Genomic DNA, 16342 nt, shown 5'->3' on the forward strand with positions numbered 1-16342 from the left:
ATAAGGTAATTTGCTCTTACAAAACTCAAAACACAGTTCACAGCTAATGCTGGTCCTCTTTGACCAAGCAAAGTACTTGCACTGGTGCAAGTTATAAATAGGAGCAGCTATCAGGCGGTCGAGGGGCTGTTAGTGGTCAAACATATAGATAGCCCTAAAGACATAACTCTTCTATCTGAGATCTTAACCATTCAGATATTCCTTGGTCAACATGAAACATGGTACATTTTCCAACTTACCATTGAGATGTTTTCAATGTTGCTTTGGAGCCCGAATGGGAGAGGCCAATCTCTGCAATTGTCAATCACAGACACGCATGTGTTGCCAGCAGGGCCCTATTTATAGCAGGCCTACAAATAGGTGCAAGTGCACATCACACTTTCCCCAAACTAGCCATCAGACTTAGCAAAGAAGCCTAGAAAGCTAAAAGAAAGTTTAATATAGACTGAAAACTAACCATTTAAATCAGAACACATTTGTAAAAATCGGTCATTTGATCCATGGTCATGGTAGGCTCCCCGGCTCTGTCTTGAACCCTATTGTGTTTACAGCAGGGCGTCACTGCATCTTGGTGAGACACTGCAATGGGTTAGATGTGAAGTGCTGTACACAATCATCATGTGCTCAGGTGTGTCTGTAGAGGACATGCTTCATGGTGTAGCTGGTGACGACTCGTGCTCCAGCTCATGTGTTTTGCTCAGGAGTTGCTATGGGACAGCCCCTCTCTGTTGATGTTGCAACACATGGTAAAAAAACAACAACAACATCTCTGTGGTTCATATTTCAAATCAATTAGAAAAAAATATATAGGCTACTCTGTAATTTATAATGTAGCCTACCACACAAACCACAACGGTATAAAAACAAAACATTTCTTTCTAATCATGTGAATACTCTACACATAATCCCCTTTATAACTAGGCCTGTGACAGGGATAGCATAGAATACATTAATCAAGAAAACAAGGGATCACCCTCCACATGTTATAGCCTACATGTGAATGTGTTTTTACCTGCTATGATGCTGTTGTTAGCTAAATGTGGACATTTAGCTCTGTTTTCCACGCATTTATCCTGCAATAAATCTTTAACCATGGGTTCTGATTTTTACATGAGGATAATTTATTATTATGATTAATTTTATTATTAGGCTATTATTAGTTGTAGTAGTAGCAGCAGGCTAGTAGTAGCTAGTAGTAGGTCTAGTAGTAGTGTTGTAGTAGTATATTCCATCATCTGGTAGTTGTAGTATTAACTGCTCTCGTGAAAGCTAAACCCTCTTAAAAACCTGTAGTAGCCTAAATCTCTGATGAATTTATTCCAGACCAGTCTAAATGTAGGAGCATGTTTCCTGGCTGTCTCTGTAAAAACCCATTTGAGTCAGTCCAGTTTTGAAGGGACATTTCCATTTAGCCTAGTACTGAACTTCAACTCAACGTGACGCCTACCTGATCTCGGATCTCACGGTTTCAGCATCTGCTGGAAAAAAAGAGAAAAAAGCAAAAGGAGTCATTACCGTAATGGCAGTAATCTGGCTCTGCAGACGAAATGTTCACGATCATGACTGTCAGTTTTCAAGACTGTTCTGTTAAAAAAAAAAAAAAAAATATGATCCAATGATGAACAAATATGCAACTACCCGCGGTTTCCACTCGGCGATAGACTCTGAATTAGTACAGTAACAGTACAGTAAAAGAAAATGCTCCTCTATTACAGTTTATAGCGACAACGTGCATTGATTGTTACTGGAATCCAACACTCCACCAAGGAGGCTCTAATCCACCGCATTTGCGCCAAATCCCGCCCTACTCTGCCTCTGATTGGTTTACCCTTACCAATTATCGTTCGTCATGCCCAGAGTAGGGGGCGGGACTTGGCGCAAATGTGGTGGGAGAAAAAAACATTACAGTTTACGGGAAAAGGAAGTCAGATTTTTCTCGATGTTGGTTAAAGTTGTGAAGACGTGGGAGAGGGAAACATTCTCCGTGATTCTGTCGGAGGTGCGGATGTCACTCCGCAGTTTTGTAGTTTGAGGGCAGGTATGTACTAAACCGTGTTTCTATTATACTTTTCAATATTCATCATTGATCATTAATTTATGAATGTAGGCTCCTCACAAGTGTTTCATTCTCTGCTGCGCATTATAACAACGTTATACAGTAAATGGAGAAGTTACCAGCGGAGATGCAACTTGAAGTCCGACAGATTTGACATAGAATTGTAGATACAGTCACGTCAGTAAAACGTTACTTCATAATTCTTCGTTTCTCGCTATTCCCCTTTGGAGTGGTAATAAACGCAAAGCTAAGAAGTGAATCAAAGTCACTGCCAGTCACTCAAAGTTTTACCAGCCAATGTGTTATACTCTTCTGCATTATCCGTGCTCTTTGTTAAATTATGTGCCTTTCCACAGCCTGGCATTGGAAATGTCTCACAAAAAGGCAGTTCTGCCCAAAGTGCCAATTGCTGATATCTTGCAGAAGAAAGAAGACAATGCAGCAATGAATGAATATCCCTGCAAAATCTTTAGAATGATGATCAGAGGTGTGTAGCTCCACATCCTTATCAGTGTGCATCTAGAAGATGAAATAGAAGCAAATACAGTACAATATGATTTCCGACTCAATATTCTCACTTTTTCGTTTCAGACATTGTCATAGTGCGCCATCCTGTTTCGGTCTCTGTACCGGTGAACTCTCAGGTGACTCTGAGCGTCTGTGCTGAGGGTGCAGGTATCCTGAATTACCAGTGGTTTACTAATGATGAACAGGAGGTAAGTGGCTTTTAAATATTAATATTTGAAATTAGGAACAAGCTTTATCTGAGCTGCAACCTCTTAGTGCTCATGATTTCCCCCTCTTTTCCTTACACAGTATTGTGGTTGTCTCGAAATGTCCTAGTTACAATGAGTGGTTTCTGTTTTCAAGGTGTGTGGTGCCACCAGAGCAGACCTGACGCTCAAAGCTCAGAAAACTCAGCTCTATGTGTGTCGAGTGAATGACCAGTTTTGCAATTGCGTGTTCAGTGACTGGGCGAAAGTCAAGGTGTTGGACATTGATAAATCAGGTATGCAAAGCTCATTCTCCATGTTGATTTCGATGATGCTGTCACATGTCATTTCTAATTTGCTCCTAACAAGCATATTTGCGATATAGCCCGTTGCTGTCATCTGCATGCGTCACTGTTGTTGCTGTGGGTTTGAAAATACTTATTGTTTCCAGGAGTGCCTGGACAGTGGCGTGGGGAGCTCCATATTGCCATCAACCCCAAACCCCAGACAGTCCGGCAGGGGGAGAAACTCACCCTCCGCTGTGCCGCCTTCGGCATCCCCTCTCCACACTATCAGTGGTACAGAAACGGACAACCGCTGCTGGACAAGACTAGGGACACACTGCAGGTAGATACAGAGTGTTTGCTTACCTCGGTGCTGATAGCGAGTGTTTACACTGTCCCATATTGACTCAAATGCCGGGAGCCGTACAGACTTCACCAGCTATGAGACCAGTCTGATGGATTTCCAGATTGTGATTAATCTTTGACCAAATGTTTATTTGCGGTTGAGTGACTCTTGTTATGTTACCTGCAGGTAGACCACGTGACAGAGGACCATGGAGGATCCTACCTGTGCTCTGTGTCTAACGTACAAGAAGAGAGATGGACAGAACCGGTTGATGTCGACATAGGTAAAATAAATTTTGTAATAGTAATAGTAATAGTGAAAAGATAGTATATTCCACACCACTAAGATACTGTAGTACCATTATGATGTTTTATCAGTTGTATTTCTTCCACGTTCTAGCAATAGTTTTAATGTATTTATAGCAAAGCGTAATGTATTTTCCCCACTTCCTCCATTTTCAGTGAGATAGCCTCTTATATTGACATTTTTTCACAATCCTCTCAGTGATTCCACTGATTTAGTGCTTAGGCAGGTTGTTTCCACTCGGCTGAGGATTGGAGGTACTTTCCCCATTTCTACAGACATAAGGAAGTGGACATACTCCAAATGGAACTCAGTCAGAGCTGTAGACACAGAGCAGGAAAGTGATGGAAAATGAAACAAGATCTGCCATTGTTTCTTCTCTTTGCTGTTTATATAGCTAATGTTATGGTGTGTACAGTAAACAGCACAGCAAATATTTGACTAAGTGTTTTATGGTAACACTCTGCACTTGTCATTTGGTTTTAGATCTGGGTTAGAAACACAATAGGATGTAAAAACAAAAAGGAATGATTGTTTCCCTTTTCTTCTTCATGTCCTCTAGTGTCAACTCAACAGCTTCCACCTCCAGTGCTGCTCACAGGTATAGTTTATGGAAACGGATGCAGTATCAACTGTGGCTATTTTTAGAATGCCCTGAGACTGTTATGTCAGTCGGGGAAACGGGTTCTGTACCCGTATTTCCTCATGTTACTATAATTAGAGCTGTGCTTTGGTCTTTGTTTCAGCCACTGACAAAGTCGCTCTACTTATTGGCAACCTGAATTACTCCCACCACCCGGGCCTGATGGCCCCCACTATGGATGTCCACGAGCTGGCCAACCTCCTGCAGCAGCTCGGCTTCAGAGTGGTTTCCCTCCTGGATCTCACCAGGGAGGAGATGGAAGCTGCCATCGAGAAGTTCACCCAGCTCCTTGACAAGGGAGTGTATGGTGGGTGTCATTTTCACCATGACTCATATTCAGCGTGTCATTCTGGAATATCCTCAATTTTTTCATTGGAGACATGTGGACAAAATGATAGATTTTTTGTGTAATCTTGAAACATTTCAGACAAACTTCCCTTGTACCGGTATTTTTAATTTATTTTTGGCCCTTATCTGGTGTTGTCCACTCGTCACGGGTCTGAACCGTCTGAATCCACCATCAGAAATGATCTGCCTATCTTGGTTGAAGTGTGCGGCTGAGTGGGTAGATAAGAGGTGGAAAAGAAAGAAGTGTGGGCCTTTTAATGTTCAGAGGCTGTCTTGCTGCAGCAGCACTTTGCCTCTCTGATGTGGCACATTTAGAATTGAGTGTGTTAAGCAACGTAGCAAGCTGTCAGCTTCACTTCTTTCTTTCAGCATGTGACAACCAATCTCGTGATGAATTACTATAATACTCACACATTGTTCCTGGGGGAAACAAGGCATTGTTTAAAACAGCAGACAGTTTATTGTAAAACAATCATGGACGAACTATATTGCTGATATTCTGCTACAACCAATGACGTGCATAAATCAGTGTGTCAGCTGGGGTAGAATGTGTACGTGTTTTTAAACATGTCACGTAGACCTCTGACTTCCTTTTGCTCCCCAGTGAACTCCTAAGATGCTCTCAGCATTTCTTTTTAGGGAACTATTTACATGACCCTACTGTGTATTGTTTTCTTGTTTGTGGTGATTGCAGATGTTACTGGTGTTGTAATGGTAACCACATGTGCATTTCGTCATTCTCGACAGGTCTTTTCTACTACGCAGGCCATGGGTATGAGCACTCTGGGAGGAATTATTTGGTAGCTGTTGATGCTCCGCAACCGTACCGACATGAAAACTGTGTCTGTGTGCAGAAGGTCATGCGGCGGATGCAGGATAGAAAGACTGCACTGAGTGTCATCCTACTGGATACCTGTAGAAAATGGTAGGTGGAATAATTCACTTTTATTTTCACTGAGATGACAATGAAACATAGACTTTTTAATTGATATAAAATGCTGCACATGACATCCCCCCATTTGCTGTAGTGGTGCAGCCATAAAAAAAAATGTTGTCTTGGGTTTGAATATTTCACTTAATATAAGTGTGCTATAGCTTCAGTGAAGTGTAGACGGGCAGAATCACTATGTGTGACATTGCTGTGCAGTGTGTTATGTTTGAGTGTTTTTTTAAGTCTGTATTTGACTTTTTCAAGGTACAACCAGGAAATTCTACTGTCAAACATCATGCCCCTGGAGCCCAGTGGAAATACTGTTTATGGTTATGGCACGTATGTATTGACACAATATCATTTGATTCATAAAACAACAAAATAAAATGAAATATTAATTAATCAATATACTATATATATAGTATATATATATTTTTTATATATAAAATATTAATTAATCAATATACTATATATATATATACATATACACATACATACATATACACATATACACACACACACATCTATTGTGTGTGTGTGTGTGTGTGTGTGTGTGTGTGTGTGTGTGTGTGTGTGTGTGTGTGTGTGTGTGTGTGTGTGTGTGTGTGTGTGTGTGTGTGTGGGGCTATATATAACATTATTTCATTAAAACAATTTTGTGGATTTCAATGTCTATCCAGATGTGAAGATGCTGAGGCTTATGAGGTCCAGGATGGGGGCAAGAGTACAGGAATCTTCACCAAGTACTTGAACAAACACATCCTCCAGGCCCAAAAAGTCACCCACGTCTTGGAGCAGGTGTCTGAGGGTAAGTATTACAGAGGACGCCTGTGGTTTTGGTTGCCATATTTTTTAAGAGAGAACTGCAAGCTGCCGTAGGATAGTCGCAGGGCTAGCTCTATGTTCGGCTAGGCTGTGATTTTAGTAGGTGAAAATGTTTGACATTTTTGGCCTTTCAGTTTTACCCGCAAAGATGGCTGAAGTTGCAGATCCACGGTAAACAGATCTGAAAGGAACAAGATGTTCTACAGCCTGCTGAGTGCATCACACTAGACAAGTTGATAACTGCCTTTCTCGATCATTAGCTACTCATCTTTGGTGTTGTTTTACTCATGACTGCTATCCAGTCACAGCGTGGAGGGTCTTATCTTGTTGTCCCCTCCTGAGTGTGCTTTGATGGATCTCTGTGGTAGCATAATTTTTTAGCATTAGCATGTGACCTCATTCTGTGGACATTCACACTGTTGGCTACATAACAACATAACATAGCAAGAAGAAACCCGAGAGCTGCAGAGTCCAAGACAGCTGCTCCGTCGTTTGTGCGCCCCGCCCCCTGCCACTTCTTTCACGGGCTGCTGGCGGGAGGATGACATGCTGACCGCACCGCGCGCACGCATGTGTGTGTGTGTAGACCGCTATTAATGGTGACAAATAAACTGCTCGTTAGGAATAATTAACAGTAGATTTTCCCTTTTACATCTGTGCCTTTGCCTGGTTTTTGATGAGAAATTCCAGAGCCACAATATGGACAGTAACTTTTCAGACAAATTCCCAAGCCTCCCTTGTTGACGGTTGATCTCTGCTCTCATCTCGTCCAGGATTTATTTAGAGATGGAAAAAGAGATGACGATGATGAACTGCTTGTCCACTCGTCCATAATAGGAACATGGTGGTGACGACAGCTTGCATGTAATATTTCTGAGGCCAAATCTGTTTCCAGGGCCTCGAATAGGGTCGCACCGTATCGTTTTCATACTCATCTGCCCAGTAATCACACACCCTATAATTATTTAGCACCTTGGAGATTTTATTGAATAATTTACTGCGTTTGACATCCTCAGTATATGAAGTCGCTGTAGCGCTATGATGGCAGCGATACAGGCCTCGTATTTACTTGCGCTTTCTCTGTCCCTCTCTCTCCACTCCAGATTTAGGCAGAGACCCTCTGGTCACCGGCAAGCAGGCGGTGGAGATCAAACACACACTGAAGGAGCCGCGCTCCCTGGCGGATCCAGTCCGGACCGCCGGCCACACGAGGGAACTGCGCCAGCGAGACATCTGCTGGAGACAAGCCAATGGTGAGCTGAGGACAAGTGCCACAAACGCCTGAATGAATCCAAAACCTGGGCTGTTTTCATTTGATGTTTGTTCTTAAATGCCAGGAGTTTCAAAATCAAATTGATCAGTCAACAACGTGTGTTAAATACATCATCAATCTGATTGGTCCTAACCTGGGTGCCATGGGTCCGCGTTAGAAACTTATTTTTACAACTAAAGCATGATTCAATGTCTCGATCTGATGTCATATTGAGCGAGAGAGGCTGTGCTTTTCACTCTTCCTCACACCTCCCACACGCCAGCATGTGACAATTGCATCAAGCGAGCATGTGGTTTCACATGATATTCGTGCCGCCCATTCAAAAAAAGAAAAGAAAAAAAAGGCGCCCTCCTCTTCGTTTGTGGTTAAGCGAAATGGGGAACAGGTTTAATTGTTTACAGTATTTCCCTATTTGATGGAAGGAGGTCTGTTTTTCTGTGAAAATCAAAACTTCCTCACATTTACTTTTCCCCTGTTGAAGTGGAATATTGTTGTCATGGACGAATCTGAGAATCTCCTCATTCTCCTCCAGACTCAATGGAAGATAAGTCAGCAACTTACAATAACAGAGCAGCTGGAAGTCCCTAATGTGATTGTTAGAGAAGATCTCATCAGACTGACTCGAGAACTCTTACTTTAATTTATTCTGTATCTTTTATCTTTATCTTTATTACGGATCCCCATTAGTCATCACCGCAGCAACAACTAGTCTTCCTGGGGTCCACACACAACAAAACAATACATACATACATAACATTGCATATAAAAATACATTCAATGCACTAACATAGTATCACTATCAAATCACAAAAATACAATAAAAGGAATTAAATTCTCAAACAGTCATATCCTTAGTGTACATTACAGTAGGCCTATCTATATTTTAATGTAAACTTATTTCTTTTTGTCTTAATGCTGTTTTCAATTTCTTTTTAAAACTTATCTTACTGGTAATCTGTGTTAGATGTACTGGCAATTTGTTCCAATGTGACATGGCTCTATATAACACAGTTTTCTTCGCTGCATTTGTTTTTGGTAATGGCAGTGTGAAATTCTCCCTACAGGCATGTCTAGTATTATAATTGTGTCGATCATAAGTGCATGTTAGTTGTGAATACAAACAGATAGGTTCTCTTGAGATATAGATATTCCTAAGAAACAAGATCAGGCTGCAATCCAGTCTGTCTTCCACCTTCAACCACGACAGCTTGGTATGCATCCCTTCAGCGGCTAATCAAAGGCAAAGTCAGCTTCACTATTTAAAGCAGCTACGAGCAAGATTTTCGATTGTTATTAAACAGTCTAAATTTAATATCAATGCATCACATCTTACCTCTAATAGTAGACGAGACCAACGCAGAGTAGTCTCGCTTGAACCCCGAGTGAATCGGCCAGTGTTAGTCTGCCTGTGGCCAGGGCAGATCAGGAAGTGAAATGAAACGGTTTGCAGCAGCCACTTCGGCCATAACCACAAAATAACTTCCAAAAAACCTGTTGGAATATAACGAGAGATGTTCGCGAGAGTATGCATGGCGTTCTCCTTGTTTATGGTATGTTGCTAGGCAGCGCGAACGGGGGAAGGCAGGCAGCTGCGTTTCACTTCCGGGTTTCACTTCCGGGTTTATCCGGTCCGCCGGTAGGCAGAGAGAGAGAGAGAGAGAGCCCCCTGGTGATGCGAGTTTAGACAGACACAGACTTAATAATCATCAAGAGAGCAATCTCCGATTCACACGGCTTTGGTCTCAGCTACTATTATAGGTAAGATGTGATGCATCAATATTGTAATTATACTGTTTAATAACAATCGAAAAATCTTGCTCGTAGCCGCTTTAAAGGAATGTAATGCCGTGATATCGGTACAGTCTTGAGTCATTTGAAAATATCGTATCACTGGTTATAATTAGTGCCTTTTTAGGGAAACTCTCTTCTTTGATTGGTGAATTAATCTGTTTGTATCCTCCCCCCTTCTGTAGAGCTGCCAAAGAAGAAGCGACTGCTGTTTGTTTGTGGAGTAGAAGTGGAGGTCAGCTTCTCAGCTCTCTTCTCCAACGTCTTGGTGGCTTTTGCCGTTGTGAAGACCACAGGCCCCAGGACCCAAGACTGCACCGTTACTCTGAGAAGCATCCCTGTAAGTGTTCTCATTCCTACTCGAAACTATCAGACAGGCTGTGAGTTATTGACCCCCTGTATAAAGTCTTAAAGTGTGCAACCCACAGGAAATATGATGTAGAAAAGATTAGATTATAGCTGAAGGGTAGAAGTCAGTTTCTGCTGTTGTGATAGCCTTAAAACGGTCCGGCATTGTCTGGACGTCGAGAACCTGTGCAGTACATGATTGCCTAAAACGACTTGACTTTTATGGCGACACCCTTTTCAAATCAGAGTTTGAGTTGGTTTGTATCTCCTGTTCTTTTTATTCTTGACTGTTCTAGTGTTTATATGATGTTATTGTGTTACTCAGGGATGCAAACTAGTCACTTTTAGGTCACCCTTTTCATCCCAAAATAGGACACTTAAGTGAATGATTTTGTGTCTGCCCTGGTATCGGTCACCTCTTTCACTATCCATGACTTTGTATCCATGTCATCCCTTGGATTTTGTTGTCTTCTATATCCATAAATCAAATCAAATCAAATCAAATCAAATCAAATCAAATCAAATCATGTAAACAAAGGCTATTCAAAGTTCAAGATAAAATCCCTCTTTCCAACATGTTAACGTGCAAAGATTATCTCCACCACAAATTCCATGTTGCTCATGGTGGGAACCCTGTTTCCACTGACCAGAAGAAATGTCTCAGTGACTATCATGCGGCACTGAGTTTCACATGTCTGAGGAAGTATAGTCCATATTTAGGCTTCCAGCCTGCTACCGCTTGTTGTTGAAGTGACGCAAAAGGAGGAAGTACAAATTTGGTTTGCCTATCAATCTTATTTAATTCAGCCAGGCTCTCAAACTACCAATTCTTGGACCATATTGCCATCTAGTGGTCCATTTCATAATGGATTAACCAATGAAAATTTACTTTTTCACCCCTTTTAGCTCATTCTACATACCATAGCATACACCTATATGTATATACAATTTATGCCCCCCCCCCCCCCCCCCCAAAAAAGACAAAACGTCCTCCTCCTCATCTGTCATCTGCTCCCTAGGTGTCCAGAAATGATAACAACAGATTGATTAGAAAAACTGTATTAGAAAGTGACTTTTATCACCTTTTATCGACAATTTAGGCTGTAGCCATTATTATTATTATTATTACAACAACTATTATTAACTCTCTACCTTAGTGATTCCCAACCAGGGGTACGTGTACTGCTAGGGGTACTTGAGCAGCTTGCAGGGGGTACTTGGAAAGATTGGGGATTACAATGTATTTCCAAAATTATTAAAAACGGATGACTTTTTCCAATTTGAAACGGTCAGAATTGTATTAAAGAGGAGCCATTCACATGATTTTCATTTAATGAGATGTGTTAGAGAGGCCCACTAAAAGTTGAATATAACACAACTTTAGAAGAATTTTCAACAAGCCTGAGTGAGGGGGTACTATTGGCATGGTAAAACAGCTCAAGGGGTACATAACAAAAAACGTTGGGAACCACTGCTCTACCTGATATCGATTTCTCGATTTCTCATTGTTTTGTTCCGCCCCTCCTCCCCGCCACAATATCCCGTTTCAACAGAAAACACATCACACTATGGCACCCACAATTAAATTAGGACTGCCATTATGTCATTATGACTTTCAATTTCAATTTCAATTCTGCAACCCCATTGGTTGGTGTATGGTGTGTGTGTTGTATCAAGGATCTAGTACTATGTCATGCCGAACACTGCAGATAATTAGTGAGAGCTGAGACTCAAAAATGTTTTTATAGAGTTAGCTGGTAACAAATACTGCTGTCACTGACACATCTTGTATCCCACTCTGAATCTTTAGGCAATAGAAGACATATTCTCTGGTCCCGGCCGGTCGGACGAGATGGACTCTCTACTACTAATGCAACCTGAAAACCCTGACTGCACTCTGCGGCTCTGCGCTCTTCAAAAGCTTCAGGTATTAATAACACACTGATATGTTTCCCCATGCTGATCACATGCGCTCTTCACTTGAAAGTCATGAACTCCTGTTTACGAGACCGGGAGTGGCACACGACATGCTCGGCATTCAAGTGGTCACGTCGTGAACATGCGCAGTTGACTAGAAGCCACCGAGGCTAACAATTTAGCTAATGCTAAACTAGCAAGTGGCTAACTACACTAATGCAGGAAATGCAAAGACATATTAACAGAAGAAAAAAGATGACTGTTGAGAATATCAACATCTTCCTCAGTCATATTATAAATAAAAAATGACTATGAAAAGCTCTATCCTCCCCTATATAAAAAGGAGTAAATGGGTTCTACAATTTTGGTCAGGTTTTTGGTTACACTCGAGCAATTGTGATGTCACTGATGATGTCATATACAGTGTGACATCATCACTGATGATGTCAGACATTGTGACATCATGCATTAACAATTGCCTGAGTGTAACCAAAAACCACAATTGCTCGAGTGACATCACTGATGATGTCATAGATGATGATGTCACCAAAATAACTAATTGTAACGGAAGTTGTACACACCCCCTTCCTTACACAAGGGGTGTTTTTCCAATAAGTATGTTTCTTTCAAGTTGATTAATTCAAACGAAAGTTTCCATTAGTTCTAATTGTGTCTTTTATGGGGCTGCCCCCCTGTATGGAACTAAAAATCTGAGAGCGTTTTGTTTGTTCTCTGCCTTTGTTAGGAGTCGCTGGTGATCAAGGTGGATCTACACTACACTCACACGGACAGTAAACGGCGTCTCACGGAAAGCCAGCAGGTGGACATAGGAAAGCCTCTGGTGGCCTGTAAACTGTACAAGAGGAATCACACAGGTGCAGCCAAGAGACAAGAGGGTGCTTCTGCTCAAAGTGCGGGCAACATTTCCAGCAGCAACAAGCCACCGCTGCGTCAGACGGCGGCCGGACCCTTTACCAGAAAGGCAGAGTGTGCTGCTAAAGTCATGGCAACCAGGAGCAATGAGCCAGAGGAGAACGACGAGAACGATCTTCCACATTAAGCCTCTCTCTCTCCTCCTGTTGTGTATATACTATATATTAGGAATTAATTGCTGGTCATGCATTTCCTCTTGTTGTAGTTCTGAGTGAGTTGGTGAATGATGAAGGAGCGAATGAGGATGTACGTGAGTGTGCTTTTGGGTTTGTTGTTTATAGTGAGTTTGTGTCACCAGCTGCTTCAGTTCACAGCTTAACACTCAGAAAATTTAACACTTACTTTTCTTAAGCATTGATTTAAGCATAAATTGTGTAATATACATTGTAATAATAGTAATATAATTGTAATAATTATTGTGTCTGACACTCATCCGTCAATTGCAAGTTGCCTATAGCCTAAATTGTCAATAAAAGACAATAAATGTCACTTTCAAATAGTTTTTTATGATCAATCTGTTATTATCTATTTTGGACACCTAGGGAGCAGATTATAGATGAGAAGGAGAAAACTGGTCATTGAGCCACCTAATCAACATTTCAATAGTTTTGAGAAATATTGGGTTGGGGAGTAACAGAGTACAGTCCTCAAGTAAAAGTGATGAGTTGCTCACTAAAGAAACACTGAAGTACTTTGTCAAGTGCCAAAGTCACACCCTCCTCCGCGTTCAGCATACGAACCAAGGGATTTAGTCCGCAATTCATTTTTCAATTTTTATTAAAGTGCTCATAAAAATAGGTTTACTTGGTCAAGACCATATTGATATAACATTTCACTTGGGCCAAAAAACGCTTTTTTCTTTTTCTTTTTTTAATCCATCTGCAGAACAGCAAAGTCCGGCCCCGTCCGGGTCAGTGGCTTATGCCGTTCTGTAGAGCGGTGTGCTGCTCATTCTAACGGCAGGCGCCACTTGAAGAGAGACAGCAAGCTCCAATTGGAATATACCCGTAAACCTATAACTACTTCGACAGAAAGTAGTATTTGGGTGGAATATACCTTTAAAAGTACCTGGACAGAAAATAGTATTTGGGTGGATTTAAAAGTATATCACTCGAGCAATTGTGTTGTCACCAGTGATGTGTCACTCAAACAATTGTGATGTCATCAGTGATGTCACTTGGGCAATTCTGTGATGTCAGTCAAGCAATTGTGATGTCATCGGTGATGTCACTCCAAAAATTGTGATGTCATCAGTGATGTCACACACATCCCACAGTGAGACAGAAAAACTAAAGAGGTCAAATCGGTCAGGATGGAAGCATGGTGAGTTTTGTTTTTTGTAAAGATCAAGTGACGTTTTCTGGCCTTTGTGGCTGTGATCATTAACTGTACTGCTGGAGTGGAAAAGAAGTCGGAAAAATTTGAGCAATGGAAGGAGCAAGGAGATTTCTGGGTGTTGTGGAGGTTTCTGGAAATGATGTGCAGAAGTTGTTGAGAGAAGCTTTTGGGCCTCTCAAACATCTGAGTAGACACCTGTGGACACCACATGGTGTTCCTGTGTGCACCCTGGTACCTGGCATCTCCCTTTCTTTTCATCCATAATCATCCAGTGGGCTGTGGCATCCAGCAGCACATCAGGGAATGGAATTGGAGCAGCAGGTCCTTGTCTCCTCTTACTCACCAGCAACTGTGGAACTGGGACGACCTTTCTTGCACTCCAGACTCTTTCCACTTTTGCGTATCTTTTTAAATATAGCCGGGGAACATGTTGAAGTTGGCATTAGTTTAACTGCTTTCTAAAGCACACCAATTTAAAAGCCCTAGAGTCAGTTTGTGCCAGACACTCACAGGACAGAGTCCCTGTCTCTGCCCTGGGCCATTGGGGAGATTATTCATCAGACCAGATTATTCTTCAGACCAGAGGGGAAGAGCACCTCCTACTGGACCTCCAACACCACTTCCAAAACCAAACTCCCCTCCAAGGAGTATCCTAGGACAGGCCTGCTTGCTTCCCCAGGAAAGCCAGTAATGTAATGCAGGAGCCACTGGTGCTGACAAGGTAAGTTACTGTCATTAACATAACACCGAAGATTAACGTCACACATGAAAAATCTACACAGCTAACTACATTAATTTTCACTTGTAATATTAACATTAACTTGTGCTAATGTGTAACTTACTTCGATGTGCTTATGGAGGTTAGAAGAAAGAGTTATGGAAGGCGGAGATCTCACTCTTTTTCGACAGGCACAGCACACACTTCATCATAGCCTGTGTTTTCTTTTTAGACTTTGGATTCAATAGAGGGGTCAGCTGTGACCGCTGGTCAGGGATTGTCCCTGGAAGCTTCCTCTTGCTGGTTTTGCTTTTGCGTGTCATCTGCAGTATCGTTCCCCTGCAATCCCCTGCATGTATAGTTCTGTACTCAGTAACGAAGGTATACATGGCAAAAGTAAGCAAGTAAAAAGTTGATTACTGGCTAAAATATATATCCAAGTAAAGAGTATAGAAGTAGCTACAGTTTAAAAAAAGGAACTTGAAAAGGACTCGTTCCTTAAAAAAATACTTTTTTACTCATGTGCGTTACTTGTAACATGTTCCTACCCACCACTGCATAGGCCTTCAGCAATGTATGACTTGAAGATATACAGCTTAATTTGTTCCTTCTTTATCATCTAGTGCCTTCACATAAAGCAGCCAGGTGGTCACGATGATCATATTCAGGAGGTGGAACATCAGCCGGTGGTCCCACTTCTTTGATGCTCGCAATATCTCAGGAACGCCTTGAGGAAATTTATTTTGGCTCAAACAGCCACTTGGCTAAAGGTCAAAGTTCAAGGTCACTGTGACCTCAGTCAGGACTACCCATTTCATGCTCTTTAACACGATACTCTCAGGAGCGCCTTGTGTAAAATGTTCTAAATAAATAACAATGGTGAAATTGACAAGTTTGGAACTTTTTGCCAGGCAGCTGGCTACCGGCCTACATGGCTCTGGAAGGAAGCTGACTTCTTCTTCTAATGGCTATCTGGCAGACTGGATGCCTTGCGGCACATTGATGCCTCTCACAGAATGTTACACAAATGCCAGACTCGGGGTTCCGCCCCCTCCTCAATGTTCCGCCCTCTGGCCGCCTCGTTCTCCTATTCAACCTCTCGGCCCTCGTGTCAGCAGCACGCCGACCTTCCTCGCTGCACGACGGCTCGGACTCCGCCTCCTCCGCCGGATCAAATGTGAAAGGTACCCAAGCCTACCCCTGCCCTAATCCATGAACTGTTTCACACCTGATTTGGGGATCCACTCTTCCTGACAGTGTCTTCAAGGTCACTGTCCTCATCGTCCCTCTCCCCAAGCTCACTGTCCTCACTGTCAGAGGGAGTGACCCTAACTGAAACTAACTAACTAACTACGCTAACTAACTAACTTCATAGGACACAAACATGTCTGCTGATATAAGCTATATAATATATATATATATATATATACATTATATATATATATATATATATATATATATATATATATATATATATATATATATCGTTCTCTGTATATATCGTATATATCGTATATATATATATATATATATATATTATGTATATATATACGAGGGATCAGCCGAGCAGCATTTTGG

The 16342-nt window shown here is 41.7% G+C and overlaps 1 protein-coding gene across 1 annotated transcript; it reads left to right on the top strand.

Moving 5' to 3' along the window:
• The first annotated feature begins 1928 nt into the window (after positions 1-1928).
• On the top strand, positions 1929-13163 carry malt3 (MALT paracaspase 3). Its single transcript, XM_083654852.1, has 15 exons — positions 1929-2038; positions 2413-2543; positions 2648-2772; positions 2927-3065; positions 3221-3396; positions 3586-3682; positions 4265-4303; positions 4449-4652; positions 5441-5618; positions 5889-5963; positions 6305-6432; positions 7553-7702; positions 9696-9850; positions 11669-11785; positions 12521-13163. The coding sequence occupies exons 2-15, from the start codon at positions 2426-2428 to the stop codon at positions 12833-12835; spliced, it is 2016 nt and encodes a 671-aa protein (XP_083510978.1). The 5' UTR covers positions 1929-2038; positions 2413-2425; the 3' UTR covers positions 12836-13163.
• The last annotated feature ends 3179 nt before the right edge of the window (positions 13164-16342 follow it).

The sequence above is a fragment of the Poromitra crassiceps genome (assembly GCF_964638095.1).
Source record: "Poromitra crassiceps genome assembly, chromosome: 18".
NCBI lineage: Eukaryota > Metazoa > Chordata > Actinopteri > Beryciformes > Melamphaidae > Poromitra > Poromitra crassiceps.